At 42.7% G+C, this 27799-nt stretch overlaps 5 protein-coding genes across 7 annotated transcripts; 4 read left to right on the top strand and 1 right to left on the bottom strand.

The window, feature by feature from the left end:
* Nucleotides 1-523: 523 nt before the first annotated feature.
* LOC130906575 (beta-2 adrenergic receptor-like) lies at nucleotides 524-4630 on the top strand. Its single transcript, XM_057821040.1, has 4 exons — nucleotides 524-724; nucleotides 2493-2607; nucleotides 2674-2965; nucleotides 3464-4630. The coding sequence occupies exons 1-4, from the start codon at nucleotides 719-721 to the stop codon at nucleotides 4140-4142; spliced, it is 1092 nt and encodes a 363-aa protein (XP_057677023.1). The 5' UTR covers nucleotides 524-718; the 3' UTR covers nucleotides 4143-4630.
* A 3747-nt stretch (nucleotides 4631-8377) lies between these two features.
* ubtd2 (ubiquitin domain containing 2) lies at nucleotides 8378-10492 on the top strand. 3 transcript variants are annotated; one of them, XM_057821175.1, is made up of 3 exons: nucleotides 8378-8572; nucleotides 9371-9607; nucleotides 9773-10484. In XM_057821175.1, exons 1-3 carry the CDS (start codon nucleotides 8503-8505, stop codon nucleotides 10198-10200), a joined length of 735 nt encoding a protein of 244 aa, XP_057677158.1. In that variant the 5' UTR covers nucleotides 8378-8502; the 3' UTR covers nucleotides 10201-10484. The 3 variants fall into 3 exon arrangements, with proteins under 3 accessions (XP_057677158.1, XP_057677157.1, XP_057677159.1); XM_057821174.1 differs by lacking the exon at nucleotides 8378-8572 and adding an exon at nucleotides 8627-8916 and having other exon boundaries at nucleotides 9773-10492; XM_057821176.1 differs by lacking the exon at nucleotides 8378-8572 and adding an exon at nucleotides 8633-8795 and having other exon boundaries at nucleotides 9773-10491.
* A 2066-nt stretch (nucleotides 10493-12558) lies between these two features.
* On the top strand, nucleotides 12559-17768 carry LOC130906525 (interleukin-12 subunit beta-like). Its single transcript, XM_057820961.1, has 8 exons — nucleotides 12559-12708; nucleotides 12772-12870; nucleotides 12937-13110; nucleotides 13288-13393; nucleotides 13462-13631; nucleotides 13698-13858; nucleotides 15640-15758; nucleotides 16954-17768. The coding sequence occupies exons 1-8, from the start codon at nucleotides 12612-12614 to the stop codon at nucleotides 17003-17005; spliced, it is 978 nt and encodes a 325-aa protein (XP_057676944.1). The 5' UTR covers nucleotides 12559-12611; the 3' UTR covers nucleotides 17006-17768.
* ublcp1 (ubiquitin-like domain containing CTD phosphatase 1) lies at nucleotides 17086-20017 on the bottom strand. The gene is made up of 11 exons (XM_057820962.1): nucleotides 19819-20017; nucleotides 19521-19696; nucleotides 19311-19402; nucleotides 19124-19209; nucleotides 18909-19024; nucleotides 18742-18840; nucleotides 18629-18666; nucleotides 18368-18466; nucleotides 18185-18301; nucleotides 17937-18064; nucleotides 17086-17843 (listed from the first exon to the last, which is right to left on the bottom strand). Exons 2-11 carry the CDS (start codon nucleotides 19672-19674, stop codon nucleotides 17816-17818), a joined length of 957 nt encoding a protein of 318 aa, XP_057676945.1. The 5' UTR covers nucleotides 19675-19696; nucleotides 19819-20017; the 3' UTR covers nucleotides 17086-17815.
* A 378-nt stretch (nucleotides 20018-20395) lies between these two features.
* Nucleotides 20396-27129, top strand: LOC130906691 (RING finger protein 145-like). Its single transcript, XM_057821233.1, has 12 exons — nucleotides 20396-20629; nucleotides 21419-21674; nucleotides 21829-21937; nucleotides 24164-24255; nucleotides 24337-24572; nucleotides 24670-24845; nucleotides 24940-25080; nucleotides 25154-25336; nucleotides 25411-25558; nucleotides 25628-25750; nucleotides 25816-26049; nucleotides 26180-27129. Exons 2-12 carry the CDS (start codon nucleotides 21491-21493, stop codon nucleotides 26549-26551), a joined length of 1998 nt encoding a protein of 665 aa, XP_057677216.1. The 5' UTR covers nucleotides 20396-20629; nucleotides 21419-21490; the 3' UTR covers nucleotides 26552-27129.
* The last annotated feature ends 670 nt before the right edge of the window (nucleotides 27130-27799 follow it).

Raw genomic sequence — 27799 nt, 5'->3', positions numbered from 1 at the left:
AATTATTAATCAAAAAAAAAAATAAAGCAAATGTGACACACAGAATGGCTTGCTAAAATTTGCAATATATAATCATATAATAATATATTGTTCTACATAAAGGGCGTCAGCCAAGGTCGGCCCCCACATTTTTACCACACCAAATCTGGCCCCCTTTGCAAAAAGTTTGGACACCCTTGGTTTAGGGGTTTAAAAACATTTTTTTTTAAAATGCCTCCCTGTTCAAAATTTTTCGTCCCCCAGAAAATAGAGATTTTAAGCTTTCCAGTAATGTATCACACGCGCATATAGGACAATTTTCGAAATTTGGTCAAATTTGGGGTCTCAGAGCGGAACTTCAAGTCACCTGAGTGTTTTCCGCCATATTCATACATATAGTATATATGCATCAACAATCAAATAAATTCAATCAAAGTGCATGTAAGTTCAGTGTGGAATTAAAAAGCAAAGAAGAACTACTCGCTGATTTGCTGCAACCTGACTGTGATGTCATCAGGCTGCTTGTGTATAAAAAGCCTGACCGTCTCCTGCTGCCACACAAGGCCAGAGTGTGTGTTGCTGTGTAGGGGTATAGGAGGTGCATGTGCGCAGTGTACAGTTGGTCTACTAGAATATGTGTGACATGATTTAATGCACACACATACACAAAGTTGATCATGAAAGTTTTCCGTTCATTAATCGAAAGCTGCCAAACTCCAAAAGGTCAGGACGCTGAAACATGGAGGTAGGAATGACATTCCTTGAAATTAATGAAGTACGCTTGTGTATATATGGGCTGCATGTACTTGTACACAAGGTCAGGTGTTGATCAGATTATGTGCGTTCAGTATATATGCATACAGTTTTATACATTGACATACCAATTAAATGTGCATATTGCATATATACAGTATATAGTAAGTGAATATTGTAACACTATCAAAGACACACAGGGTGCATGTTAATCAATATGCCAATGACCTGTGCGTTATTGTCATGGCGACATAGCTGTAAGCAGCTAAGAAATGAATAATAATTGCTCGTCATGTGTTTTCTGGGCACTTCTCGTCATCTGACACCTGCTGCACACGAGTGTGCTTGTGTGCTATTATATTATTAGTGTCGCGTGTGTGTGAGCAAGTGTATATTGTTGCAGCCTACATTTGATGTCTTGTAAATAATTGGACACTTGCGAGCTGAGAAAGTTTGACTGTTTGAATCAATAATGCAGGTTGTGTCTGAGTATATGGTATTTGAGGTGCTGTATAAGCCCCCCAAAAAAAGGTGTCACTGGAAAAAAATGTGTGTATCAGGTATTTTGGGTGACAATGAAAAAGATTTTGGTGTGATTAAGATTTTGTGTGTGTGAGGGTTTTATTTGTTTGTGAGAGCTTTTGTGATCACTGTGATATGTTTTGTGGGTGTTTTTGTCAATTATTTTTGTACGTTTGAGTGATTCTTCATGTGTTGTGTGAGGCTTTTTTGGCAGGGTGTTTGTATGCGTTCATGTGTAAATGAGAGCAATAAGAGAGGTTTTTATGAAACAGAAAGTGTGTTTTGTGCAAGTTAGGGAAGGATGGTGGAACATTAAAGGATAAGGCGTTTTGTGTTGTTGTTTTGGGTACGTGTAGGAGATGTTCCGGCATTTGCAAGGTTTTTGTTTTGTGTAAGGGTATGAATGGGAACGGTTTTGCAGTGTGGGAGAAGTAACTGTTTTAAGAGGTTTCATTGGGGTTATTCTGGTGACCGTGAGAGAGTTTATGCAAATTTGATAGTTTTTTTCTGTGTGGGTAAGAATGTGAGAGGTTTTGGGTGGATGCGAGATTTTTTTGGTTCATATATAAGTGCGTGGAATGTGAAAGGAATTTACATCTGAGAGTTTTTTCGGATGATGTGAGAGTTTAAGTGTAAGTTAGACCTGTGTGAGGGGAAACAAGGTTATTTTGTTGTGTGCCAGTTAGACCTGTGTGAGGGGAAACAAGGTTATTTTGTTGTGTGCCAGTTTTGATGGTGTATGAAAGAGGTCTTTTGTTGTATGGGAGTTTGGATGTGTGTTTTGCGCATTTGAAAGCCTATTGAGAGGGCTGTTGTTGTTTTTTTTTTTTGTTCTATGTGAATTTTTTTGTCGTATGGGCAAGATTTTTAGCGCACATGAAAGGGCAATCTTTTGGGTCTGTAAGGCACAACCTCATGTTGTTTATTGACGATTTTCATGATGCATCGATGATGTTGCGGGTGCGTAGGCCTCATCAATGTCCGTCCATTGATGGATTTGCTCGTTTTTTATTCCAAGCGGCCGAGTACTCGATGACCTGCTCGATGAATCACACTCAAGTGTTCCCCAGGCAACACTGTGATCAATGAGCAATTGTGTTTTCAGCGCTCAGCAATTTTCAGCAATTATTCATTGCCAGCCCCTCCCAGTCAAAATGGATTGGACGTCTAATGCCGTCAAAGGCACTGAAACATCACTGCCAGTCCTCCAGTAAGAATGTGCTTGCATCTGTCCATAGGTCACAGAAGTTGATCAGTCAGGCAGCGGCAACGCCACGCAAGTGGAATACAGTGACATTGAGGTGGTATTGCTGGGAGCTGCCACAGCCATTCTGGTCGCAGCCATAGTTTTCGGTGAGTCCAGTCGTCAATTTACGAATATTTTGAACGATTGCTGGCCTGTCGTATCCGTATGTGCAGGCAACATGCTGGTGATCGGCGCCATCTTGCGCTTCCGGCGTCTGCAGACAGTGACCAATCTGCTGATCGCGTCACTGTCGGCAGCCGACCTGATTGTGGGCGCTGCTGTTGTGCCGTTGGGGTACGTCTACATCCTATCGGGCTCGTGGCAGTTTGGCGACTTCCTGTGCGAATTCTGGACAGCCATGGATGTTTTATGCGTCACGGCCAGCATCGAAACGCTGTGCGTCATTGCGCTGGACCGGTACCTCGCCATCACCTCGCCGTTGAGATACACAACGCTGCTTACCAGGTAACTGTGCCAAGAATGATCAACTTTCAATGACTGGACCTCAATTTCCATTATTGGCAGCCAATGAGTTAAGTACTAATGCTAAAAGGTATGATGTCAGCCTTTTTTCCCCCAACAATCTACCCATTCATTCATGATGAAGATGGATGGTGCAGACCAACAAGCACCGCCTTTGACAAACATTTATTTTGAAGGCACTTACCTAGGTGAAAACAACTTTTTCAGTGTGTTTATGGGAATGCTAATGGAGCAGCAAACAAGTAGCGCTTGTGCCGCCGTTGCTGATGACAAGTTCTCATTTGCTCTTGGCCCGCATTCTCATTTCATACATCGGGAAATGATGCGGCACAGAAAAAAAGTAGTGTCTACTGTTAAATAAAACAGACTCAGTGATTTGTGGAATATTGTACACTAATATGTTTACAGAGAATACACAGGCATACTGTATGTATGATTTTCCATTTCGAAAATTTTAAGGCGATTGTTGTGGGTTCTCAGGGGTCGCGCCCTGGCGGCCATTGTCGGCGTGTGGGCGGTGGCCTCACTGATCTCCTTCCCGCCCATCCATTTGAAGCTCTGGGTGTCCATGGACCAGGAGGCTCGTCGCTGCCTGGCCGACGAGCGCTGCTGTGACTTCAACACCAATGCGGCGTACGCGGTCTCATCCTCAGTGGTCTCCTTCTACATCCCTCTGGTCGTCATGGCCTTCCTCTACGCACGTGTCTATCGAGAGGCGCAACGGCAGCTGCGCAAGATCCGTAAGGACGAGCGGCGCCTGCAGTACCTGCGGTCCAAGGACGACGGTGGAGGTGATGGCAGGGAGGACCCAGAAGTGTCAGAGGCAGAGAAGGACGACAAACACAGCTTTAAACTATCCGTTAAGGAACATAAAGCAGTCAGGACACTGGGGATCATCATGGGGACCTTCACACTCTGCTGGCTTCCCTTCTTCATCCTCAACATCCTGATGGCCTTTATGCATCTGGGGGATATTAAACTGCTCTTCCGCATGCTCAACTGGTTGGGATATTCAAACTCTGCCTTCAATCCGCTCATCTACTGCCACAGTCCTGACTTCAGGAATGCCTTCCAGCGAATCCTGTGCTTCCGCAAAGCCCGCCGGAGGGGAAGAAGCTTTTGCACAGAGGGAGTGGCGGAAGTGACGACCACTCCTTAGGGAAGGGTACAAGCTAATAGCCCAGTTAGTGACATCTGCGACCAGTCATAGCTGGCCTGACCTCAAATGTTCATTTCAACTCTTTATTTCATGGTACACAACAGTTGTGTTGTTTGTTTCCAAACCAACACAGCATTTTGCTTGTTGCTTTAGTAGCTTTAGTGCAAGCAGCTACTTCTGGGTACCTACATAGCTTTTACAATGCCATCAAGTGCTTCAATAAAAATTAAATCAGACGGTATAACTAGTCACAAAGGCAGTTTTCTTTGGCCTTCTTTCAACACACGACCTGTTCTTCAAGCAGTTTTGGCACATCTGGTTATTCTCAGGAGAAAAGCAGTTACTTTCTGTGTTTCCACCTACACAGGTAGAAAAATATATGCAAGTCACAGATGTGTGCTACACTTTGGTCCACTTCTACTAGAGTACCAAATGTCGTGATTGGGTATGTACTGTACATAAAGAGGTCTTTTTGGTGTAATAAAGAAGCAAACTGCATTGTTGTTTACTGGCCCAACTTGTTTAATTCACTGATTGGCTAACATGGACAGCAGTAGATGTGCAATCCAGGTTGGATGTCCCTAGCCGGCTACGTCTGCCAATACACTAAATCTAGCTGATTCCATCATCAGTAATGCGTACATGACCACATACAGACCTCCACTTATGGGTAAACACACACATTTATGTGCACACACGGATTGTATAATTTAACAGGTTTATGCGCGAACATGGTCATTTATGCAAATCTATTCAGTGACACAAAGGAAAACTTGATACACACATAAGCTAGGGTGACCAAACATCCTCTTTTGCCCGGACATGTCCACTTTCAACATCCTGTCCATGGCGTCCGACGGGGTTTTATAAATTCATGAAAATGTCCGTTTTTTTTGACTGACGATTTGCTCAGAATACTACGGTACTGTTGGCCCAATGACATGTTCTCTAAGAGCCTGCCCAGTTGTTAAGACTTGTGTTCAATACGTACAGGTATATAATCAAATCCTCATCTATCTAAAACTGTAAATAAGTCGAAAATACCTTTATTCTACTTTGGATACAAATTTGCGCAGGCACAGACTGGCTTAATTATGGCGTCAACTGTCAATTCTCATTCACAAACAAACCTTCGTGAGTTGTGACTACAGGAGCTTATAGGCTATCGATACGTACACTTATTAAACTTACCTTTCGGCAAGTGCTGACTACTGTCGGAGCTTTGTACTGGTGTAATCTGTAAAATCCCGTTTAGCGTCGCATCTTTGCGCTTTTATAACTTTTATAGCAATGTTTCATTTTTGCCTCGGCTACCGGTGGTAGCTGTCAGTGAGGTAAGTCCACTAGGCAATATGGGATATGAAGTTGGTTGAACTGTTTGTCAGTTAATTTCTGTTATTTGGTTGCGTGCGATCTAAAATATTGAATGAGAATAACAATTGAGTGGAGATAACAATTTGTCAACGACAATTGAAGTAATAGTCTTGAGACTACAGTTTAATTTATATTATTTCACTGGAATGAGAAATGAGCTTTTTGTTAAAGCTGGATTTTCGACAAAAGAGGTGATATTTAGAACATTGTTTCAGATGATTTATTTGTACAGTAAGAATTGAAAAAAAAGACCGCTATTATTTTTTTCAAGGATTCAAGTATTCGCCAATACAGAAGAGGCTTTTTTTAATCAATATTTAAGCCAGTGTTTTTTTGAGTTATTTTAGGAATAACAAAGCCTGTTAGGTAACCTCTGCCAATTTGAATTTCTCTCTTTGGTTAAATAGCTATTATTTATCTTATCTTAGCTTAACTGATTTTTTTTCTATCCAGGCGCAGGAGGTAAACTTTAAATATAGTAAAGTTATATGGCATCTCTGAACTTCAAGTAAAGTGTAAGCATAAGCGGATTTTAAGGGGGGCCAGGCCCCCCCGGTGGCCGAAAAGTGTCCTTGTATGTAATTGACTTTCCTATGTATATAAACAGGGGTGCACATAATTTTTTTGCCCAGGTTCTCAGAGGAGGACATGGAGATGTGACTTGGTCCTCATTGAGCTTGAGAGCCGACCCGCCTGATGCGATAAAATTATGATAAGCTTTACTTAGAGCCAATTACCTTTAATTCATTATATAAACAATTAACACTTGATTAACATCAACTGGCACAACAAAATTGCCATTACTTTAAAGTGAAATGTAAAGAAATAAACATAAAAGCACTAATTCAAAATAAAGGGCATTCATATGCGGCTCTCACATTAACTCCAAGCCTTTGTAAAAGTGGGATGTCCTCCTCATAAGAGCTCATTGAACGTGCATGTTTAGCTTTGTGAAATGCGAGCAAAAACACGTTTGTCAGCGCATGGCGCTGTTCTACAATAACTTTATTTCGCCACTTGTCCATAGGGCGAGTGCGGTCCTATCTGACATCGATAGTTTGCTTAATTGCCACATGCTCTGTTTTTTTCGTGCTTTTCAAAGTTTGGATGGCTAAAATTCTTTGACCCTACATAAAATGCGCTGCTCTTATTAGCGACATTGGGATTCTCACGGCAAATGTTGCACCACATTTCCGTGCGAGCATCATTTGCTTCTAGCCATGGTACCTCCTGCAGCCACTTTTCAGCAAAAGTCCTTTTTTTCGGTAGCTCCGGTGATGTCTCTGTCGTCTGTCTGTCTTTTGACGGGGGTGGGGGATCACGGAAATAATTACTCAGTGGGGCCGAGAGAAAGTGATTTTCTCGTGTCCGCCGCAAATACAGTGGTCAGCCATTGGTATGCAAAAGCGTATGGAAGCCGTTGAGGGCCAGCGCGTTTGTCTATGTCCGGTACGCATGCGCGCATGCGGACCACTTATGTGCACCCCTGTATATAAAAGTTGTAAAGCAATAAAACTGCAACAAAAATGAATGAAAGGAACAAAAAAATATTTTTTATAATAGGTCAAAATTATTTTTCAAACATTTGCTTTGCATATATTTTTTTTGTTTGTTTGTTTTTTTCAACTGTTTTTTTTTTTTTTTCCTTCGATTGAAAATATTTTTTTGTGATTGAAGCAACTTTTTGGGGGGATTAAATGATTTATACACAAATGTCCTACCTATAATATGGCCCAAATGAAAAACAGATTGCTTCCATCAAAGAAAACTTTTTCAATGAAAAATTAAGTGTTCAAATGCAAATTTTTCAATCTCAAATATTTTTTCGCATTCAAAAACTTTTACCATCATTGAAATTTTTCTTTTTTTGATTGAAGTGATTTTTCTTTTTGAAAATATATATATATTTTTTGAAGCAACTTATTTTTTGATTGAATAATGACAAACATTTCCTAGCCAAAATGTGGCCCAAACACAAATCAACATTACTTCAATGAAAAAAGTTGCTTCGATCAAAAAAAAACTTGACTTCAATGCCCCCCCCCCCCCAAAAAAAATCAAAGAAAAATAGCTTTCGGATGAATTTTTTTGAGTTTATAATTTATCTTTGCATTCAAACTTTTTTTTTTTTTTTTTGATTGAAGCAACTTTTTTTGGGTTGAAAATATATATTTTGATTGAAGCAACTTTTTTTTCTAATTGAAGCAACTTTTTTTGATTGAATAATAAAGACACAAATCTACCTCCATATGGCTCCGCCCAGAGGATACAATTTTTGACTGGGGTAACAACATTGGCACGACCTACCATATTCAATGGATGATGATCTTGGCGAAAAGTATTGCCTAAGCAGCCTGATTTAGAATTCCCTTCAAGAATGATGGGAAACAAAAAACATTCATTGTCAGCTTATTATTATAAATATTCTTGTAAGTTAATTTTATTGCTGACACTGTGTTTCGGGGTCATGATCATGTTGTGCCCCCCCGCCCCAAAAGTCAAACTCCGCCTATGAATGTAAGTATTTCGAGGTGGACCGAGGGTCCTCTTTTTTGGAAATAAAAATATGGTCACCCTAACATATGCAGGAACACCTACACACGCACACACACCTAAAATTTACACAACATTTTATGCCTAACAGAATGCACTTACGATATGTACACACACTAATAATGCGTTCATTGCAAAGTTTGATTTCTAACACACAAAACGTGTGCGTGTGGTTGTGTGTTTCTGCGAACCGTGAGAAAATGCTTGTAAATTGCGTGTGCGTGCGTACAGCGGTGCTTTGAGATACGAGCCATAACCACATACGAAACACAAAACTCGTATCTCAAATAATTGTTTCCCCACTGAATTTGTTGGGGGTGGGGGGTTAGAGGAGGTCTCCTTCGGCGATGTGATGCAGCCTTGCCGAGCCGCGGCGGGGGGGCGCGGAGGAGGCGGCGAGCTACCCGGGCCGGGTCGCTGAGCCGAACCATCCATGGGTGGCTGCGTGGGGAGCCAGCACGACTCCTCGGGCAGCTTGAACGACAACTCGGACGGAACCGGAGGTAACTCGCTTGCTGGCGTCCGGCCTGGGAAGCGGCCGGTGGTCGCACTGGCACTGGCCGGCCGGAAGGGGTTGGGGGGTTCGCGTGGGCTTTTTCTCGTTTCCTCCGTGGAGGGAGTTCCAGACTGAAGAACGAGAACGAGAAGAATGTGCCGAGTGTCCGACGGCGGACAGACGCGTCACGTCTTGAACGATTGTCTTTGTTCACTGAGCATCTGACGCTAGTTAGCATCTGAAGCTAGTTAGCACGTTATTTGCTAGCAGGCTAAATGCTACATGATTTATTCTCCCTCGTTTTCAAGCATTTCCACGAAACTTCAACACGAGTGTTGAAATCTGAATTCAGTAAGACGTCACAGAGTTTAAAACTTGTGATGATGAAAACGCTAAGATAACTAAGTGTATTACTTACTGTGTTTAAAAGTATTGCTTTATAGCTTTTTCCTGAAGGCTATTTTTGTCTATCACCCAATTTAAAAAAATAAGTTATGTCATAATGAGTTCTCAGTTTGTTCCCTTCTCCATGTATTGGCTTTATTGAAACTACCATACTCTAATATTATGTTTACAATCTTCACCTTGGCTTGAAACCAATATTTGAAAGCCCACCTGTAAATCTGTCTTGGAACAATAAACACATTCATGTTATAATTCACTTAAAACACAGCTAAAAAGCAACCGTGTGACGCTGGTGACTTGGAATAACTTGCATAATATTGGCGCAATTATAACTCAAGTCACACCTTGACTATTCTGTTAGCTAATCGATCTCTTCCTCTCCCATCTTTGTTGTGGTCAGTGGCTCTGGGGCGCAACCAGCCCCTCAAACGCGAACGACCCAAATGGAAGAGCGACTACCCCATGACAGAGGGCCAGCTGCGCAGCAAGCGCGACGAATTCTGGGATACGGCGCCAGCATTCGAGGGCCGCAAGGAGATCTGGGATGCGTTGAGGGCAGCCGCGGGCGCCTTCGAGAACCAAGACCACCAGTTGGCTCAGGCCATCCTGGACGGCGCGAGCGTCACGCTGCCTCACGGTTAGTCGCACTGCTCTCGCACCAATCAGTGAATAACTGGTAAAAATTAAATCTCCCAAACACAAAGAGGTTTGTTGTTGTGATATTTTCTGAGTTTCGTGCGCCAACGTAGAGGTTTCTACATAAATTGCGTCAATCGATTTACTGTCAATCTTTTATGGACAGGTGCACTGAGCGAATGCTATGACGAGCTGGGCAACCGCTACCAACTGCCAGTCTACTGCCTGGTGCCACCCGTCAACATGATCGAGGAACGCTCTGACGAGCCCGACGGCTCCGACCAGGACTCTGGCGGAGCTGATGCATCGACGGGTGATGACGGCGAGCGCCAGTTGCGCCTGCGCCTCTCCACAGGCCGCGACCTACGCCTGCGGGTGCGCTCGACCGACACGGTGGGCGCCATGAAGCGCCGCCTTCACAGTCAGGAGGGCGTGCCAGCCGCCGCCCAGCGCTGGTTCTTCTCGGGACGCCCACTCACCGACAGGCTGCGTTTGGAGCAGATCAACATCTCACGGGAGTACGTGGTCCAGGTCATCATCAGCCAACCCCCGAGCACGCCCCCCCGACGGGAACCCACGCCCGTGGACAGTTGAGCTCAGTGGATGCTGAAAGACTGTGCGGGGACGTTTAGATGCTCTGCCGAATAAGGCAATGCCTTGCTCTTTGCTATGGGGATGCGCAAAAAGACTAAACAAAGCTCCTCGTGCTAACGTTGGAGAAAAAACACAATGCTGAATGGAATGCTTTTGCTATCACTTCAACACACAATCGTGGGTGTGTGGCCAGAACACACACAACAAGTGTAAAGATGAGGACTTGGTGTGTTTTGAAGGAATTTTTTTAAATAAAAAAAATCTTTCTTTGTATTCCTCCACCACTCCTTTCTTTTGTGAACTGAAACACAAAAAGGTTCTCCTCACCAATACGACTTCAATAGCGTACCACACGCAAAACGCCACTTTTGCTCATTAATATTCATGACGTTAGCAACTGTTGCTAGGCGGGTCAAGCTCGCGTTTGTCCCTCATGCTAAATGCATGTAACCATGCAATTAATAGTGTACGAACGAGATGTTTACCGAGCTAAACCTACCAATTCTGTCCGAAAATGATGTCCGTGGTGCCAAATTCACTGGTAAAGATGTGGAAGAACATACAAATGTTCAGTTAAAGAGATGGCTTGAGTGTCGAGGGCTGAAAAAGATGGGAAAAAGAGCCAACCTGATCTAGAGGTAGCTTTTTCCTGTGTGCATTGCCTTACGCCACTGACAATGACATTCTCCTGTTACAACAACCTATCCTTTACCACCATATGCCCTGTATTTCTTATATATTATATCCTCTGGTTGTCTTACGTCTCTGACTGTTCTTGGGGGTAATTTACATTGCTAATTTTGTGTAGCGATCGCAAATGCTACTCAGTGACAGCAAACGAACATCATCTATTTACACTTCCCTCTTACTAAAGTTGTTTTTTTTTACAACAGAAAAGGTAACAGCAGTGGCAGTAAGATCCTGTTTTAATTTTTTTCAGGTCATTCATTGTCAGACAGAAGCAGCATGGCAAAACGCCATGTAAAAATACCAAAATGGCTTACCTCTTCGGGGCAGGCTGTGGAAGCCAATGGATCAGTATTGTCACCGGTAGGACCATGGCCCCCAACAAAATGTTTACTGCATATGAAGGTGAATGGCTTCACCTTGCTGGCGTTAAACTGGTCTTTTGGACGTCCGCACAAGATGATCTATTGTTCACATTTTTTCCTCTTGAGTTTTTGGCTTCGGGAAACGTGTAAAGAAAACATCCTTCTATGTCGTAATGTGTAGTGTTGTTTGTACAAGTTCCGTAGCAGCATTGTTTACTCGGCATGTTCTGTTTTGAAAGATTACCGGCAGAAAACAAGCAGTATTAACATGGGTTGTATTCAAGGGTGCTTCTATGTTGACCCTCTTCCGGTTTACGATGGTGACGTCACGGTCTAAAAATAGCATTCGTGCTGTATGCTAATAGGACTTTTAACTTGACTATTGAGTAATGCCATTTTCATAATTTTAACTGGTCTTAGGTCAAATCAAAAATGCTGCCCTCTGCTGGTGAGTTTGTCTCTTCAAGCTTGTCTAAACTCTTGGTATTCACACTACTGATGTTTCAGACTTGTCAATCCATGCTGGGGAAGAAAAAACATCCCTGGCAGTTGGCATATAATATTTGGATTAGAATTTAATCAAACAAATAGCACTCATTAATATTGCACGCAACAAAAAACTTAGTTTTAACAAAATACAATACAAGCGTTTTTGCGAACACTGCGAGCCACTCTCAGTTTAAATGGTTTATTCTCTGAGGGTCTTCTTGTTATGTGACAAATGTATTGTTTTGGAATTTCGAGGTTAAGTTCCGATATGACGACAACCTTTTTCCTCTAAAATTCTCATGCTATTGCTTTGAAATTGTTAAATTTCTGTTATTATTCTCAACGTGTTGGAACGTGGTTTAAGAAAATTCCCTTGAGGAAGTCTCTTTTAACCTTTACCACTGGGCCAGTCTATGCAAACGTTCCAACTTCCTCTCTTTTTTTATAACTTCCTGTTAGCTCTTCTGACTACATCCTCCTCATCCACACGCAGTGCCTCACGTATATGTACAATAGAAGATAAAGTATTGTTTTTTTAGTTAGCTTTTTAAGTTAAGACAAAGAAAAGAAAGTACAGATTATGAAATTCGGTCCAGTATAATTTTGCACACTGAGTGATGATGAAGCGAGTGGTCGCCAGGTGAGGCCCTGATATACGTAAACTTCCTCTTGGACTTTTTTTTTACACCTTGCATGGAAAAATCCACACACGGAGATCCACATACAGACGTCACAACCACTTCTGCATGACATGGGTATAAATGCACACTCGGAGTCATGCACAAACATAAGTGGACAGGTTCAAACACAGTCTCTTCTTGAAGCTGAAAACAACTTTCAGAACTTTCCTTCCGGTACTCTTCGCTCCAGATGTCGTGGTTCCTCTTGTCGGTGTCGATGGCGACATTTCTCATGGTCGCCACCTCCAGTATTGGCCATGGAAACACAAAGTTTCTGATGGACAATGGTTGGTACTTTGTACTTCTTCTCTGATCCAAAGAAACTTCTACAACTCTGCGTGTGTGTCTAGTATTGGTTCTGACAGTTCTCCATGGTAGCGAGACATCACGTGTTCTTCTGACGTGCGAGCAGGTCCACCAAGACCAAGATGTGTTCTGGAAAAAAGATGGTAAGAATGTGTAAAAGAACTGAGTTTACTTATGAGTTGACTTACAAGAACCGGATCATGTATCAGGTGAGATACAACCGCACCTGAAGGGCCACCAGATCAATGTTGAAATTTGGGAGGTGAACGGCGGAAACTTCAGTTGTCACTCGAGCTCCAGCGGACAATACCTCAGCCATACGCTGGTCTTAGTTCAGGTTCAGAATGGAACAATGGACATTCTGGAGGGTGGGCGGTATAAAGGTAAGCAAAAGGCGTGGAGGTAATGTTTTTTTAGGCTCCCATTGATAGCGATAAATCTTCAATCCATTTTTCACTGGACATGATCCCTGCCAGCCAATCACTGTCAATGGCAGACATTGAGTTAAAATCTGCATGTGTCCACTGTATACTGTTGCCAAAAGAATTAATTGTGCTCAGATGCTCTTCACTGCTGGGCCTACAACTACAACGGAAGCTTCCACTGCAAATGGACCCGTACCAGGAGCAGAAGCCAAGCTAAAGTTTTGATGTTCAAAGCACATCGGTGAGGATTTCTGTTCTGCCACCGACCGCCGTGATGACTTATTAATCATGTTTTTTTGTTGTTGTCAGGCATTCAGAGCCTCTTCCCTGCCAGTTAGACTCAAGCACGTCAGAAGCGAACTGCCTGGACATGAGTTGTTCATACAGAGAAGAACAAAAACATGTGCATTTGTCGCTCTACATTTTCAACGCGTACAAGCTAGAGGTGTACACCAAAGCTTTCTACCTGAGGGACATTGGTACGCCTTTGGACATTCTGCCCTGGTCGGTTGTCGTTTTGACAGCTGAGTTTTTCTTTCTCTCAGTGAGGCCAGAAGCTGTTCCTGGATTGCATTCCGTCGGTGCCAAGAAGTTCCAGTGGGGCTATCCCGAATCCTGGCAGAGACCCTGCACCTTCTTTGGGCTTACCTTCCAGGTCAAGTTGGTTGATGGTGACGACTCCTGCAGCACCAACTCATTTATCTCGGTACTTCAACTCCCTAAAACATGCTTTAATTCCAAATTAACACATAAGGAAAACCTTCAAAACTGATTTACAGATATTTTTACATTAAAATGTAGTTTGAATCCAAAACCCAAACCTTAATTGAGAACATTCTTAAAGGCCTAATTTGAAGCCCTAACCGATGTTGTTCTGATACTACTCATAAAATTCGATGGCGGCTTGAAAATTGTAAATTATACAATACACCTCACCAGGGGTGCATCTACGAAAATATTTATGGGGTGGCAGGAATTTTTTTGAGGGTGGGCAAATATTTTATGATGCTGTAATGCGTTATCATTTCTTTAATACATCTCACATTTAACACAATCCGTTCAAATTTACCTAAAGAAATAAAAAATACAAATAGTTTTTGCATATGAAAATTTTGTTGATGAATTCGATTTTTTAAATGAAAAAAAAATCAACAAAACAGTATCTTGAAATTAGAATGGTTTTGCATTTTCATTGCATTACATTAATTTGTGCTTAACTAATTGATATACTGTATTGAGCCACATTGACTAATTGTTACGAAACTCGTGTCAACATATGGCAAATGTGTATACATACTGAATCAGAGTTTGCTAAGAAAATATGTAGACACTACAAATAGGCACAAGTCACATTTACAAATTGATAGAGAAACATGGTTCCTTATATTTTATTACTACTGTATTATAATAAGGATACTGACACCACTGCTTAATTGATGACAGTAAATGTCAAATTGACCGAAGCTTTTTTTCCATCGGTGCCGACCAGAGGTGTGTAGTAACACGTTACATGTACTTCATTACATGTACTTGAGTAACTTTTTGAGAAAAATGTACTTCTAAGAGTAGTTTTACTAAGCCATACTTTTTACTTTTACTTGAGTGGATTTTTGAAGAAAAAAACTCTACACACAAGTCGTTACATTTCTACATATTAGATTTATTATTTTTTTGCCAGCGATCCCAAGAGTAGCTCTACCAATTCCACCAATTAGACGTCACAACAATAATCACATGACTCCATTTTACCAATCAGACGCAAGCTTGCTGTTCTATGATCACGCCAGCCTGTTCAATCACATGGTGTCTTTAAAGCACCATAAAAATTGAAGTATTTGACATAAAGCGCTGCCCTCAACATGACTCGAAAATGTGGATTAAACCTCTCTCCCAGTTTTTATTTGGGGCTGATTGACCACGGAAAACCGGAGCGATCATCCTTTTAATTTCATAATAGTAACTATGAAGGAACTATTCAAACTAAGAACTATTTTCTCCACTGAAGGGCACTCATGCTCTTTAGACAAATAATGCTTCATTTGTGTCATTTTTTTTTTCTCAGCGGAATTCAATGTTTTTTTTCTTTATTTTGTATTTATTTGGCTTAATGTGGTTATATAATGGGTTATTGTACAATATCATTATAACAACAGTTAATATAGATAAATTTGTGCTGAAAAAAAAATACCATTGTTTAAAAAAATCTGACAACAATGTAAGCAGTTACTCACAGTGTTACTCATTAGCTGAGTATTCTTTTCACCAAATACTTTTTTACTTGTCCTTGACTACATTTTTGGATTACTACTTTTACTTGTACTTGAGTAATATTATTTTGAAGTAACTTACTTCAAATTAGTTGATTCAAATTTTTGGCTACTCTACCCACCTCTGGGGCCGATTCGGGTGGCAAGCCTGTCTTATAGGGTGGCAGATACACCCCCCCCCCCATGCTACCCTAAGGTAACGATACCCTTGTCTTCTCAGACGGCCGAGACGGACGCCAGCAGCTATGTAGCGGACGTTGATGTCAGCGACTTTGGTTTCTGTGTTCGTGCTCAAGACAAACACACGCGCGGGCTTTGGAGCCATTGGAGCTCATGCAGGTTTGTCAGATTGAGTTGGTTGCATAGGCGGAGATTAGGGTGGGGCCATTTTTTACACGAGTCTTAATCTTCGAGTTAGCGGGGGTTAAATTTGTCAGTAGAGTTGATTTCAACAAATTACGTGCAGTTTGATAGTTATTTGTTGGTTTTAGGGCTTCAGAGTGGCTGAGACAGCGCAAGTCATTGGTGCCTGATTAGCATACCAATGAAAAACAACATATGTACGGATGAGAATCAGTTTGACCCATGCAATCAGGTAGTACTAGCTTTGTTTAAGGATAAAGTTATTAAAAATTTACCGTTGCATGTCAATAACTGTAAGTATGAATAGCAACATTTGTAATCCAGCAGCTCTGCAGGGAACAGGCTGTCCAGGCAAGCATAGCGGAGTGATATCACATGGTTTTTTCACATCGTTTTTTTCACCGCTGATTTTTATTTGTGGGAAAGAAAGGAACTCCCCAGCAGATTGAGCACAAGGGGCCGAAGCGCTCCTCTCGATTGTGGTCGCATTTCACATCTAAGAAAATAATCCTGCAGAATGAAATGAATTACGACAATTTGGTGTGACATGATTTTGGCCGCATGGGTATTTCGAACAATGCATTTTGAATTTATTGGACTATGTTAGATCTGTTGTTTTTTAATTGGCATGTTAAGCAGGTACCACAGAGTCTCACTAGCCTAGCTACTCTGGAGCACTGAAACTACCAGATAACTGACAAACTGCATGGAATTTGTTGAAATAAATTCCACTGTCTAATCAAACCCTCGCTAACACGAAGATTAAGCCTAATGTCAAAAAGTCTGACCTAGCAATTAAAATGTTGTCTAAATAAGTTGTAAAGCAATAAAACGCACAACAAAAATGAATGAACAAAAATCCTACAAAGAATTTAATAATGGGTCAAATTTTTTTTCGTAACAGTTTATGTGACTAGCACCTTAGAGACGGTCCAACAATAACTGAGCTTGAACCGAAGACTGAACATGGACAGTGTCAAGGTGTAATGTGTATATACATATATCTATATATATAGTAAGTTTATTTTATTGCTGACACTGCATTTCCGAGTCATCAACATGTTTTGCCCCCCCATAAGTCAAACTCTGCCTATGCTGCCAAAGAAATAATAGATTGGTCGCCTAGCAATGGTACGAAATAATCATCCTAACTAATAAAATTTGTGTCCAGAGTCATTGGAGGAAAAGCACACTGCGGACCACATGATCATCAAGTCACATGACTACACAAGACAAATTAACTAGTTTATTTAAAAGTTTATTTTTCTAGATTTGTAATGAAATATGACAATTAAAGGATTCAATCAAGAATTTGGGTAAAAAAAATGCTTTTATTAATGTCATATTTACACACACGCACACTCATTCAGCAGTTTCCATGACAACATGTGACGGGAGTGCACTTTCAAAGCCTTGTTTTTCCACTATTGTTGCACTTGTTGTGTTGCCAAGTTGTGTTGCTACGTCAGGTTGGCTGTGTTGTCGCTTATGGAGCACCAGCAGTGCTATTAACTAAAAAATGTGTTACTGAACATTTAATTACTTCAGTATGAATGTTTATGGATTTATTTAAATGTTTATATATTTTTATTTCAATTTTGATTTGTCTGTATGAATTCCAAAATGTATTTATATATAGTCTTTTGAAAATGTATTTCACATTTTATTTCATTTTGGCACTTGTTTCTCATTTTATCTTCTTTGCTGTGATGTGTTTTGCTGTATTGTGCCATGTCATTTTTGTTGATGCCTTGTGTCAACTTTGTTCTTGTGTTGCAGCATTGTGTCTTCTGTGTTGTTGTTTTTTAAAATCATTTTCCATGTATTGTTGTATTTTTGTGTTGCCATCCATGTGTTTAATATTGTGGCAGGAAGCACCAGGGTGGCGAGCCATCAGTACACTTGTGTCGTGATCGGTCGCATACAGACACACACTGCATGTTGTGAGTTTTCAAGGGCCAGCGCTTGGCCACAGGATTTGTGTTCTTCCAGTGTGTTGTTATGATGATGTCATGGTCTTGTGTACTTTGTGGTCAGTGTTGTTGCCTCTTATACAGGTACCTAAAGGCATGAATAAATAGAAAGATGCACATATCAAGTTATAATAGTGGTACAGTGAAGATTTTGGGTTGTGTGGTGGTGTGTTTCTGCTACCTCTCCCAGTGTTTGTGATTGAGCGAGGTGAAGTCGTCCAACGTGGCGATCTCCTTCAGGTACTCGCTCAGTTTCTGCAGCTCACGATCCTTTTCACGGTTCATGTGCGCCTTCATGAAGGGCCGGATCTACATAAAGGCACGTGAAAAGCTGTGAATTGTTTTTGACGGCAAATGAACTGTTCAGTTACCTCATCTCAAATGGACGGTCCACATACAATTAGTAGCTGCGATGGAAACGCCAACTACCTTAAGTCCATTCTGCGGGTTCATGAGGAAGTTGCGTCCGATGTCGTCGAACATGATGGTGTTCTTCTTGCTGTAGAAGCGCTCGTACTTGCCCCAGATCACACCCAACGGCTTCACCTGCAAAGCCCACATTGTTAGCCACACATTCAGTGTATGTCAGCAGCATGTATGTGGACACCTTACCTCCACGACGCCTCTTTTGGGTGTGTGCACGGTGATCATGGCGGCGCTGTCCAACATGAATGTGATCTTGTAGTTCGGGTTGTCAGTCACACCCAGCTCCTGACACACACACATACATTGTGTTCTTTGGCTTCCAGTCAAAATGGATTGGACGTCTAGCGCCGTCAATGGCAGACATTGAATTTAATGAGTGCCCTGTAAAAATCGTAATTCATTCATGAAAGGGTTAATATTGCCACACAGTTCTACAGCCTTACACACCTTCATTTTGGCATCAATCCACTTCATGCTGGTGGCAGCTGAAAGACAACAAACATGCATAAAAAGATTGCGATGATCTCATCACTATGATGTCATGATGTGGTCAGATTTACACCAGATGACGATGTCGTAATCCTCGTACGCTGACGTCAGGAACTCGTGAAGGTAAGGCCTCATCAGCTCTTGACCGGTCTCAGCGCACGACTTGTGGTCTACAAACACATACACACAAGTTGTATGAGAGTATGTCTAGCAGGTGTCTCGGGGGTTTGTCAGTTACCAAACAAAGTGTAGTCCACGTCCAGGACTAGAAGTCTTTTTCCTTCCCTGGGGGAGTTCATCTCCTCAACCTTGTAGTCTTTGACACGGCGAGCGATTTTTGCTAGATTCTCCTCCCTACAAACACCACAAACACGTCAGCTTTTTCTTTGAGACTTTTAAGATTTAAAAACTTGTTTTTTGCTGACGAAAGAACAGATAATTTAAGATTCTGACCTGTTCTCCACTTCGATGACCTCCTCCTCGATGTCAAAGTCGTTGACCACGTCGTCGTTCTCTGGGGGAGGTGCTAAAACCTCCTCCTGCGTGTGAGTAAAACATGTCAGCCAGGGCACAGGAAGGTGGAGAAAGACCAGAAGGAGAAGAGCAAGAGAGGAGTAGAAGAAGGCGTGTGGAGGTTTACCAGCCCTTCCTCCCTAGTGCCCATCATCATGATCTTGGTATTGGGTTTGAGTTTGAGTGAGCCCAACTTCACTTGGTCTTCAGCCGCTTTTCCTGATGATTGAACAGCAGTATCATCAGCCAACTGCCGTAATTTTTAATGGACAGTGGTGTGGACAATCTGTTGACCAGCATACTTTGAAAGAGCATCCTACATAGTGTGTATATTCACCTTTAATCTTCAGTCCGAGCAGCTTCTGTCTCTCGGGCAGCACGCCGGTGAGAGTCTTGATGGATTGCTTGAGATCCATGATCGTGTCCTCCTCGGATAGGGACGTGATGGCGTACTCGTGTCCCCCCCATTTAATAATCACGGACACGGACATGGCTCACGAACACCCACACACACTGCAGTATAACAAGGTGAGATGAGACGATGCCCGGTGGTCGTGGTGATGTTTTTAGCCAAGGCGGCTAACTAGAGCTAAACAGACGGCTAGCATTCGCCTCGAGCACGTAATCGGGTTTACCTGGCGAAGCGAGTTAGCATGCAATGCTAACATGCGACGAGCGACAAACGGACCGTGACGACGACTGGCTGGGCGTCCAATCACTTTGTCTCCTTCATTCGACGCCACGAGGGAGAAAGAGCGAAAAGACAGCAAAGAGAGTTCTCCTAGAGCGTCGCCTCCTGCCGGTAGTGACGTAGCGACAAAGCCTCGTCGTCATGACAACCGCACCGCTTGCACACGCTCCAGCCAGAATCCAGCGAAGCGAAGTTTGGAATTCACGAACCTGTACTCACTTTATAATTTAGCCATTAAAAACAAGCTCGACTCTACTAGTATTATATATATATTTTTTTGTGAAACCCATTTGCGAAGTCCGTTGTTGTCAGTAAAATGATGTTTAAAAAAAAAAAAAAAAAAATAAATAAATAATATATATAGTTTTTGTTAAATTATAATATTATTTTACTGTTGGAAACATGTATTCTCCAGTAATTTATTTGTTACTATATGACGTAATTACTGTGAAGTATGGCGCAGTCTACCTTCCAAAAGACTGGACGCAAGAGAGCAGCCGTGATTGCGCATGCGTACTGCAGCTTCGCCTCCCGGGCTGTTGGTTGGTTGGTTGGCTGGCTGGATGCCGATGATAATGGCGTTTGAGCGAGATGCTCGGCTCGGCCTCCTACTGTGAGCTCGACCCAGCGCCATCCTCACTAGGACCGTCAAGCTCAGGCGGGCTTTGCCCCGCTAAAATGCTCCGTGCCCCCGCCGGCAAGCACCTTGCCGAAGCTCTTACGCGCACTCCAAACGTCCACCGCAGCCTTCGTGCGTAAGTTGGCCGTTTCCGCCATTTTGAATAGGCTAAGCTTTATGCTAGCCGGCTAAATTCTAGTTATTCACTGGTTAGAGTACCACAACAAAGCATTTTAGCTTATGCGTGTCTTTGATTCAGTGTGTAATATTTTCTTGTATTGGCCAAAGTGTGTGACCGGGCTTTTTTGTGACGTCACTTTGATGAAGTAAGGTAGTTCGCCGCTACTGCTATTTGTTGGCTCGGTGCCTCCCGAGGGTTGCTCTATGCGGACAGACTGTAGTGTTCAATGGTAACGTGTGTTCATGATTCTAATGTGTAAATTACTATTATATAAGTGGCAAACGAGCAACATATTTATACGTTATATGTTCTTTTTTTAGTTTAATCCACAAATACTGTGAAACGTCGGAGACCCGGAGGTAAACAGATGGATGGAGAGGTTATTCGAGTTCATCGACGCCAGTCACTGCCTATCCTCGGTTCAAGTGTCCCCGCTAACTAATTGTGTCCACGGCTTAAGTTTAAAAAGAAAAAAAAAAACCCGCAGACGGCGGAAATACTGTTACGTAAGCAACAGTGGCATTCACTATTATGTAACGCGGCATCATCATGATTTTTGTTGTTGGGGATAACAACAACGCGGCACAGTTCAATTATTCTTTCGGGATATTTTTTTTTTAATGATTTTCTTTGATTTAAGGGGGATGTTTTTAATAATCACAATAAGACCCTCCCAGCTTCTCTAGAAACTGTCTTAAACATTGAGAATCTTTGACATGTTTCTGTTTTCTCCTTGTGTCACAGTACCCCCTGCTGGAGCGTCCCATCCTAGTGGTGTGCGGTGGCTGCCGGTCGGGGGGAGGCAAATTTGCGGCCATGGCGGTGAAGGAGCGCGTGGAGGCAGTGCTGAACGTGGGCCTGCGTGTGCCCAGCATCATGCTGCTTGATGTCCTTTACCGCTGGGACGTAGGCTCGTTCTTCCAGAAGATCCAGCGATCCAGCCTGTCCAACAACCCCCTCTTCCAATATAAGTACCTGGCGCTCTACCTGCACTATGTCGGTCAGTACCATATATGGCAGCCAATGAAGAGAGCTAAACCCATGATTATGAAACTTCAATTAAATTTTAAACAACTTTTTTATTGCATGAAAATATAATAGCCCCACTAGTAGTACTAGGACTACTACAACTCAAACACATATGTTTGTATCAGGTTACATTCTGAGTCTGGTGCTGCTCACGCTTCCTCGTCAGCACCTGGTCAAGCTTTACCTCTACGTGCTCACCGCTCTGCTGCTCTTTGCTGGCCACCAGGTGTCCAGGTAAAGTTACAACACACATGCACTGACATACAAATCGACCACATATGCACACGTACACTAGGGCTGCAGCTATCAATTATTTAAGTAATCGATTAATCTATAAATTGGTAAATTCGAATAATCAAGTTAATGCGTTGCAGAAAATATCGGGAGATGTAAAACAAAGGCTTGGTTAGATTGAACTTTTAAAAGAGCATTAAATGCAAATACAAAATAAAATTTTAGAATTTTTTTTTTTTTTCAAACTATGCAGAACTGCACTTTCATTTCACTGGAGCAATACATGCATTTACAAATAAATTACAATCCCTGCGCTTGGCCTCAAAGAGAAAAAAATATATATAAATGAGGATAGAAGTACAATAAAAGAACAATTGGCTAACTGGCATTGCAAAAGTCCGCTAGCTTAAATGCTATAAATGCTAACTTTTTTTTAAACAAAGCTCTTAAAAAATTGTTCAGACACATATTCACACAAAAACTGCTAAATATACCTCTAACCCTAAATCACGAATGCATAAACAATCATATTAGCTCAAACGGGTCTTAAAAGGGAGCAGCTGGATCCAGCCATGTTAGATGAGTTATGTCATATTCACTGTTGCCACGAGAGGGCAGTGTATCCCCCCGAATCAATAAAACTAAATGCAAACACTTCCAAAACAAACCATTGCAGCGCCACTAGGCATGTGCCGGTTACCGGTTTCACGGTTTACCGTGGTGTGAAAACGTCGCGGTTTCAAAACCACTAAAATTTTCCGTCAGACCGTCGTACGGTTTTCGCTATTTTTCATGTGTCAAAAATGCAGCCAGAAGTGGCTTGGCGCGGCAGCGCTCACCCCCTCCCGTTTGTTGCTGTGTGTGAAAGTGACGCTATCAGCTAGACAGCCAGTGAACCCAAAAACAAATACTCCAAACATAAGGCGGACTTTTCTTCAATTTATTGAGCTCTCAAATCGTGGTAAGTGGAATATACAGAATGAATACATTTAAAACTTTGTACAATTGTATTTTTCCGTGTGAGTAGCTTCAACAGATTAACACCATGAAAAAGTTCACCAAAAACAAAACACACATTTTCCTTTCAAATTCAATATACAAACTAACTAAAAGCTAATAAAGAAGACTGTTAGCCTAGGCTCAGCTGGGAGAGCAACTTCGTCGAGTGTTACAGCCGCAGGGTGATTCGCTTGAATGAAGGGGAAAAGGGGATAGCATCAAAGATCGCTAATTGCGAAAGATGCTCTTGCCCTAAGCACAAATCCACGTTCGCTTGATCAAGGAGCGGTCTCTCTCCCAATGTTTTTTTTGTTTGTTTGTTTGTTTAGATGAAAACTTTCCACAACAATATTTACACTTTAAACTAACTTATACATTTTTAACTAACTTATTAACTTATGAATTCTTTGTTTTTTAACACATCGGCATGTCAACATGTAGACTAGAGCTGACACAGTGGCTGAAAATGGCAAAACTTCACTTGACCTTTTCCACCCTCAAAAAAAAAAGTCATACAGTAGAATTAAAAAAAAAAATTATTCAGAAGTGTTTTTACTTTTTCATACAAATTATTTTGTTCTTGCTCTAATCTTGAGCAACTTGAGCTGTGGGTATAGTCTAAGTTATATTTATTTAAATTTTATTTAAAATATATATATATATATATTTTTTTATTGATAATCTAGTTTAACAATATATTCATGTTCCAATTTGCAACAATGTTCTGAAAAAAAAAAATCCTGTTCAATGAAAAAATTTATTTCTAACCCATACATCTCAAAATAACACATTTTAGAGCTATAATTGCAATACCGTGAAACCGCGGTATTTTTACACACGGTTATCGTACTGTCAAAATCTCATACCGGCACATGCCTAAACACCACTCTAATTAAACGAATCCTCGAAGCAGCAAAATTTGATTCTAAGATTCTTTCTAAACGAATTACTCGAGGTAATCGATTAATTGTCACATCACTAACGTACACACTAGTCAATGATGCTCGTAAACAATCGAAGATGGCAGTTACACACTAACAATAATGATCGTTTACCAATATTTTACTCAGAACAGTGAATATTCACACACAAACACCTCGTAAACATTAATATATAATAAATAGAACAATGCTCACAGCCATAAGGTCTTTGTATGCTGCCAAATAGCAAGTAATAGCAACAAAGTCATCTTGGAACTTGAATGCATCCATTTTGCATTCTCCTCAGGGACTACGTGCGCAGTGAACTGGAGTCCGGACATGAAGGCGCTGTTTACCTGGAGCCGCTCTCCATGAAGAGATTCACCACTGCGCTCGTAGGTAAGATAATCACACGAGTGCACGTCTCTCCAGGACTAGCCCATATCAGTGGTGTGACTTAAGTGCATGTGCCGGTCTCAGGTCAGCTCGTGGTGTGCACGCTGTGTTCCTGCGTGATGCAGACCAAACGGATCTGGCTGTTCTCGGCCCACCTGCTTCCCCTGGTGGCCCGTCTGTGCCTGGTGCCTCTGGAGACCATAGTTTTCATCAACAAGTTTTCCATGATCTTCACGGGCCTTGAGGTCATCTACTTCCTGGCGTCCAACCTGCTGGTGCCGTACAACCTGGCCAAGACGGCTTATCGGGAGCTCGTTCAGGCGAGTGCGGAAAGGAAGTGTTGTTGCAGGCTACACAAAAACCTGAAGTTGGTCGACGTATATGTGTTGAGAGCTTAATTTCTTGATCCATTTCCAGGTGGTGGAGGTTTATGGTCTTCTGGCTCTCGGGATGACCTTGTGGAACCAGCTGGTCCTGCCTGTCCTCTTCATGTGCTTCTGGCTACTGCTCTTTGCTCTTCAAATCTACTCCTACTTCAGCACCCGTGACCAGCCCACCTCCAGAGAGAGGCTTCTCTTCCTCTTCCTCACCAGGTGTGTGTGTGTGTACGCGTCATCCACTGTCCACACCCGTCTGCTCTCTCCTGGTGCGCACGTGTGTGAAAGTGTATTTGCAACTCCTGCACAGCATCGCCGAGTGCTGTAGTACGCCGTACTCTCTCCTGGGCCTGGTGTTTACAGTTTCCTTCATCGCGCTCGGTGTCCTCACACTCTGTAAGTTCTACCTGCAAGGATACCGAGCGTTCATCAATGACAACACCATGCACAGGTAGGCTGGGAGGTACACACTTAAGTTACATGCATACAGTCAAATATTACACCCTCACTCACCACACACGCAGGGGCATGACTGAGGGCATCACCTTGCTGATCCTGGCCGTCCAGACCGGACTGATTGAGCTGCAGGTCATCCACCGAGCCTTCCTCTTGTCCATCATCCTCTTCATTGTGGTGGCCTCCATCCTACAGTCCATGCTGGAAATCGCTGACCCCATCGTCTTGGCGCTGGGGGCCTCCAGAGACAAGTAGGAGTCGCCTCTCCTCGGCTCATTGTTCCGCGCGCTTGTCAACGCTTGACCATTCTTCTCGCTCTCGTCAGGAGTTTGTGGAAGCACTTCCGAGCTGTGTCGCTGTGCCTCTTCCTGCTCATCTTCCCAGCCTATATGGCGTACATGATCTGTCAGTTCTTCCACATGGACTTCTGGCTCCTCATCATCATCTCGTCCTCCATCCTCACGTCGCTGCAGGTCAGGAAACTCCACAACAACAGTGTCGTGTTCATCCGTCGACATTTTTGTTACTGACTGTTGGTTCAGGTGCTGGGTACTCTGCTCATCTACGTGCTTTTCATGGTGGAGGAGTTCCGCAAGGCTCCAGTGGAGAACATGGATGAAGTTATCTACTGCGTTAATGGGACATACAGGTTACTGGAGTTTTTGGTAAGTGCGCCCACTCACTTACACGTGCATTCGGCGTGTTTTTCTTGACATTGTCTTTCCCTAAGGTGGCAGTTTGCGTGGTGTGCTACGGCGTGTCGGAGACTGTGTTCGGCGAGTGGAGCGTGATGGGAAGCACTATCATCCTGGTGCACTCGTACTACAATGTGTGGCTGCGGGCACAGCTGGGCTGGCAGAGTTTCCTCCTGCGCCGAGATGCCGTTAACAAGATCAAGAGCCTCCCCACCGCCAGTGATGCGCAGCTACGCCATTACAATGATATCTGCGCCATCTGCTACCAGGTAGGCACACACCACTGTCATTGACTGGAATAGACGTCCAATCCATTTGAACTGGGGTAGTTGGCAGCGATGGGATGATCGATGGCAGCCGATAATAATTTACATAAACAATTTCAACTTGTTCCCTTAGGACCTGAGCAGCGCTGTCATTACGCCGTGCAGCCATTTCTTCCACGCGGGCTGTCTGAAGAAGTGGCTGTATGTGCAGGAAACGTGCCCGTTGTGTCACGCGCAACTCAAGAGCCAATCGGCCGCCGACGCGCCCTCGCCCAATCGCGCGCCTGCAGGACAGGAAGAGGTTGGCCAGGAGAAGGCGGCGGAAGAAGACGGAGCCCCATCTTCCTCCTCCGGCGTGCCTGTCGCAGCTTCCTGTCCGGAAGGAGGTGACAACGCAGGAGGCGGAGCTTCGGGCCAAAGTGACATCCTATTGGATGGTGGCCAAACAACAACTAACGTCTTCAAAAGCTCACATGACCAAACAGATGATGTCGTCGGCATTTGAACACGCAGTTGTGAACGTCTGTTCTCTCGGCCAAAACTTTTCCTCATTTCGCTACTCGCCAATCACTAGCACAGAATTTCAATTCGGCGCCGATGACGATGCATGCTCGAGCGTGAATGCTTGCACGTTTCTACGGTTGCCATAGCATCTTCAGCGTCTTTCTTCCTTTGCCCAATGTGCTTCAAACCGGCGTGGACGCTCGAGGTTTGTGAGCATTTGCACTGATGTCATTTTTAAAACTTGACCTTTGACCCCCGGCCTGTATGACGCGTCTCCTGAGCTGGTGTGATCACTCCGATATTAGGAGTAGGACCAGCAGGACGCAGACGGACGGCACGTGTTACCTTCACACAGTGTTAGCATGGTTCAGAATGAATACATTCGCAATGAGCAATGTATGATGAACACCTGCCAATCTTTATTTTTATTTTTATTTTTTTTTTTGAAGAAGTGAATTGCAAATTTAGTTTTGCATATGAGTTTTTCAAGGACTTGACTGGGGCAGAAACCAACAAGTCCACTTTTGTTAAAACCCAATGACGTGACATTGAAGGTCAAAAATAAAATATGTTAATCATTGTGATTTTTATTACTTTTTCTTTACTGAGAGCAATAATGATGTGTGATTTTGTACTGCAACAGTTAAGGAATTCATTCATTCATTCATTTTCCATGCCGCTTGTTCCTCACGAGGGTCGCGGAGGTGCTGGAGCCTATCCCAGCTGGATTGGTTTTCTGAATATGAATTTGGATTTTAAAAAAACAACTAGCGTTAACATGTGGACGGCACCGGACTGCAGTTTATTTTTTCGGCCACGCGGCGGAGCTGCAGATTCAGTCACGCTTGACTGTTCAAATGATACATTGAAGTATATCTCCACCTTCTACAAACTTGGGAAAGTTCATTTTCTTCACCACCAAGTAGTTCAAATTTCACTTCTAAAATTAAAAAATGATCCGCTTCTTCTAATTTAGTCTGTCCTTTACTGAACCCTTCTGATCGGGCGTTTAACTTATTTACTGCCAAAGTCGGTGATTGCCCCTCCCAGTTGAAATTAATTTGATCTGTAACGTCAATGGCAACCAAAGTTTTCTCAGAGTGACGTCTGAGCACATTTTGTAAACGTACTAACAACCAACATTGGGCCTCAAATGTGAAACAACCTGTCTATCAAATTTTCATTTTTTCGCCCTTTGCCAGCCACTTAAGGAGAGCGTGAGCACGTATTCTGGCCACATCCCTTCACT

The sequence above is a fragment of the Corythoichthys intestinalis genome, chromosome 18, assembly GCF_030265065.1.
Source record: "Corythoichthys intestinalis isolate RoL2023-P3 chromosome 18, ASM3026506v1, whole genome shotgun sequence".
In the NCBI taxonomy this organism is placed as follows: domain Eukaryota; kingdom Metazoa; phylum Chordata; class Actinopteri; order Syngnathiformes; family Syngnathidae; genus Corythoichthys; species Corythoichthys intestinalis.
This window is presented reverse-complemented; position numbering and strand designations above follow the sequence as displayed.

Bases quoted from the DNA above. Each gene is read 5' to 3' on its own strand.
- LOC130906525 (XM_057820961.1), top strand. From the start codon at position 12,612: ATGTCGTGGTTCCTCTTGTCGGTGTCGATGGCGACATTTCTCATGGTC. The intron at 12,709-12,771 runs GTTGGTACTTTG...GTGTGTGTCTAG, and splicing joins AAAGTTTCTGATGGACAATG to TATTGGTTCTGACAGTTCTC. The intron at 13,111-13,287 runs GTAAGCAAAAGG...AATTGTGCTCAG, and splicing joins GGAGGGTGGGCGGTATAAAG to ATGCTCTTCACTGCTGGGCC.
- LOC130906691 (XM_057821233.1), top strand. From the start codon at position 21,491: ATGGCGGTGAAGGAGCGCGTGGAGGCAGTGCTGAACGTGGGCCTGCGT. The intron at 21,938-24,163 runs GTAAAGTTACAA...CATTCTCCTCAG, and splicing joins GCTGGCCACCAGGTGTCCAG to GGACTACGTGCGCAGTGAAC. The intron at 24,573-24,669 runs GCGAGTGCGGAA...ATCCATTTCCAG, and splicing joins CTTATCGGGAGCTCGTTCAG to GTGGTGGAGGTTTATGGTCT.
- ubtd2 (XM_057821174.1), top strand. From the start codon at position 8,841: ATGCTACATGATTTATTCTCCCTCGTTTTCAAGCATTTCCACGAAACT. The intron at 8,917-9,370 runs GTAAGACGTCAC...TGTTGTGGTCAG, and splicing joins AGTGTTGAAATCTGAATTCA to TGGCTCTGGGGCGCAACCAG. The intron at 9,608-9,772 runs GTTAGTCGCACT...TTTTATGGACAG, and splicing joins GAGCGTCACGCTGCCTCACG to GTGCACTGAGCGAATGCTAT.
- LOC130906575 (XM_057821040.1), top strand. The intron at 2,608-2,673 runs GTGAGTCCAGTC...CCGTATGTGCAG, and splicing joins GGTCGCAGCCATAGTTTTCG to GCAACATGCTGGTGATCGGC. The intron at 2,966-3,463 runs GTAACTGTGCCA...GTGGGTTCTCAG, and splicing joins TACACAACGCTGCTTACCAG to GGGTCGCGCCCTGGCGGCCA.
- ublcp1 (XM_057820962.1), bottom strand. From the start codon at position 19,674: ATGTCCGTGTCCGTGATTATTAAATGGGGGGGACACGAGTACGCCATC. The intron at 18,841-18,908 runs GTAACTGACAAA...ATGTGTTTGTAG, and splicing joins CGTGGACTACACTTTGTTTG to ACCACAAGTCGTGCGCTGAG. The intron at 18,667-18,741 runs GTAAATCTGACC...GTTGTCTTTCAG, and splicing joins TTACGACATCGTCATCTGGT to CTGCCACCAGCATGAAGTGG.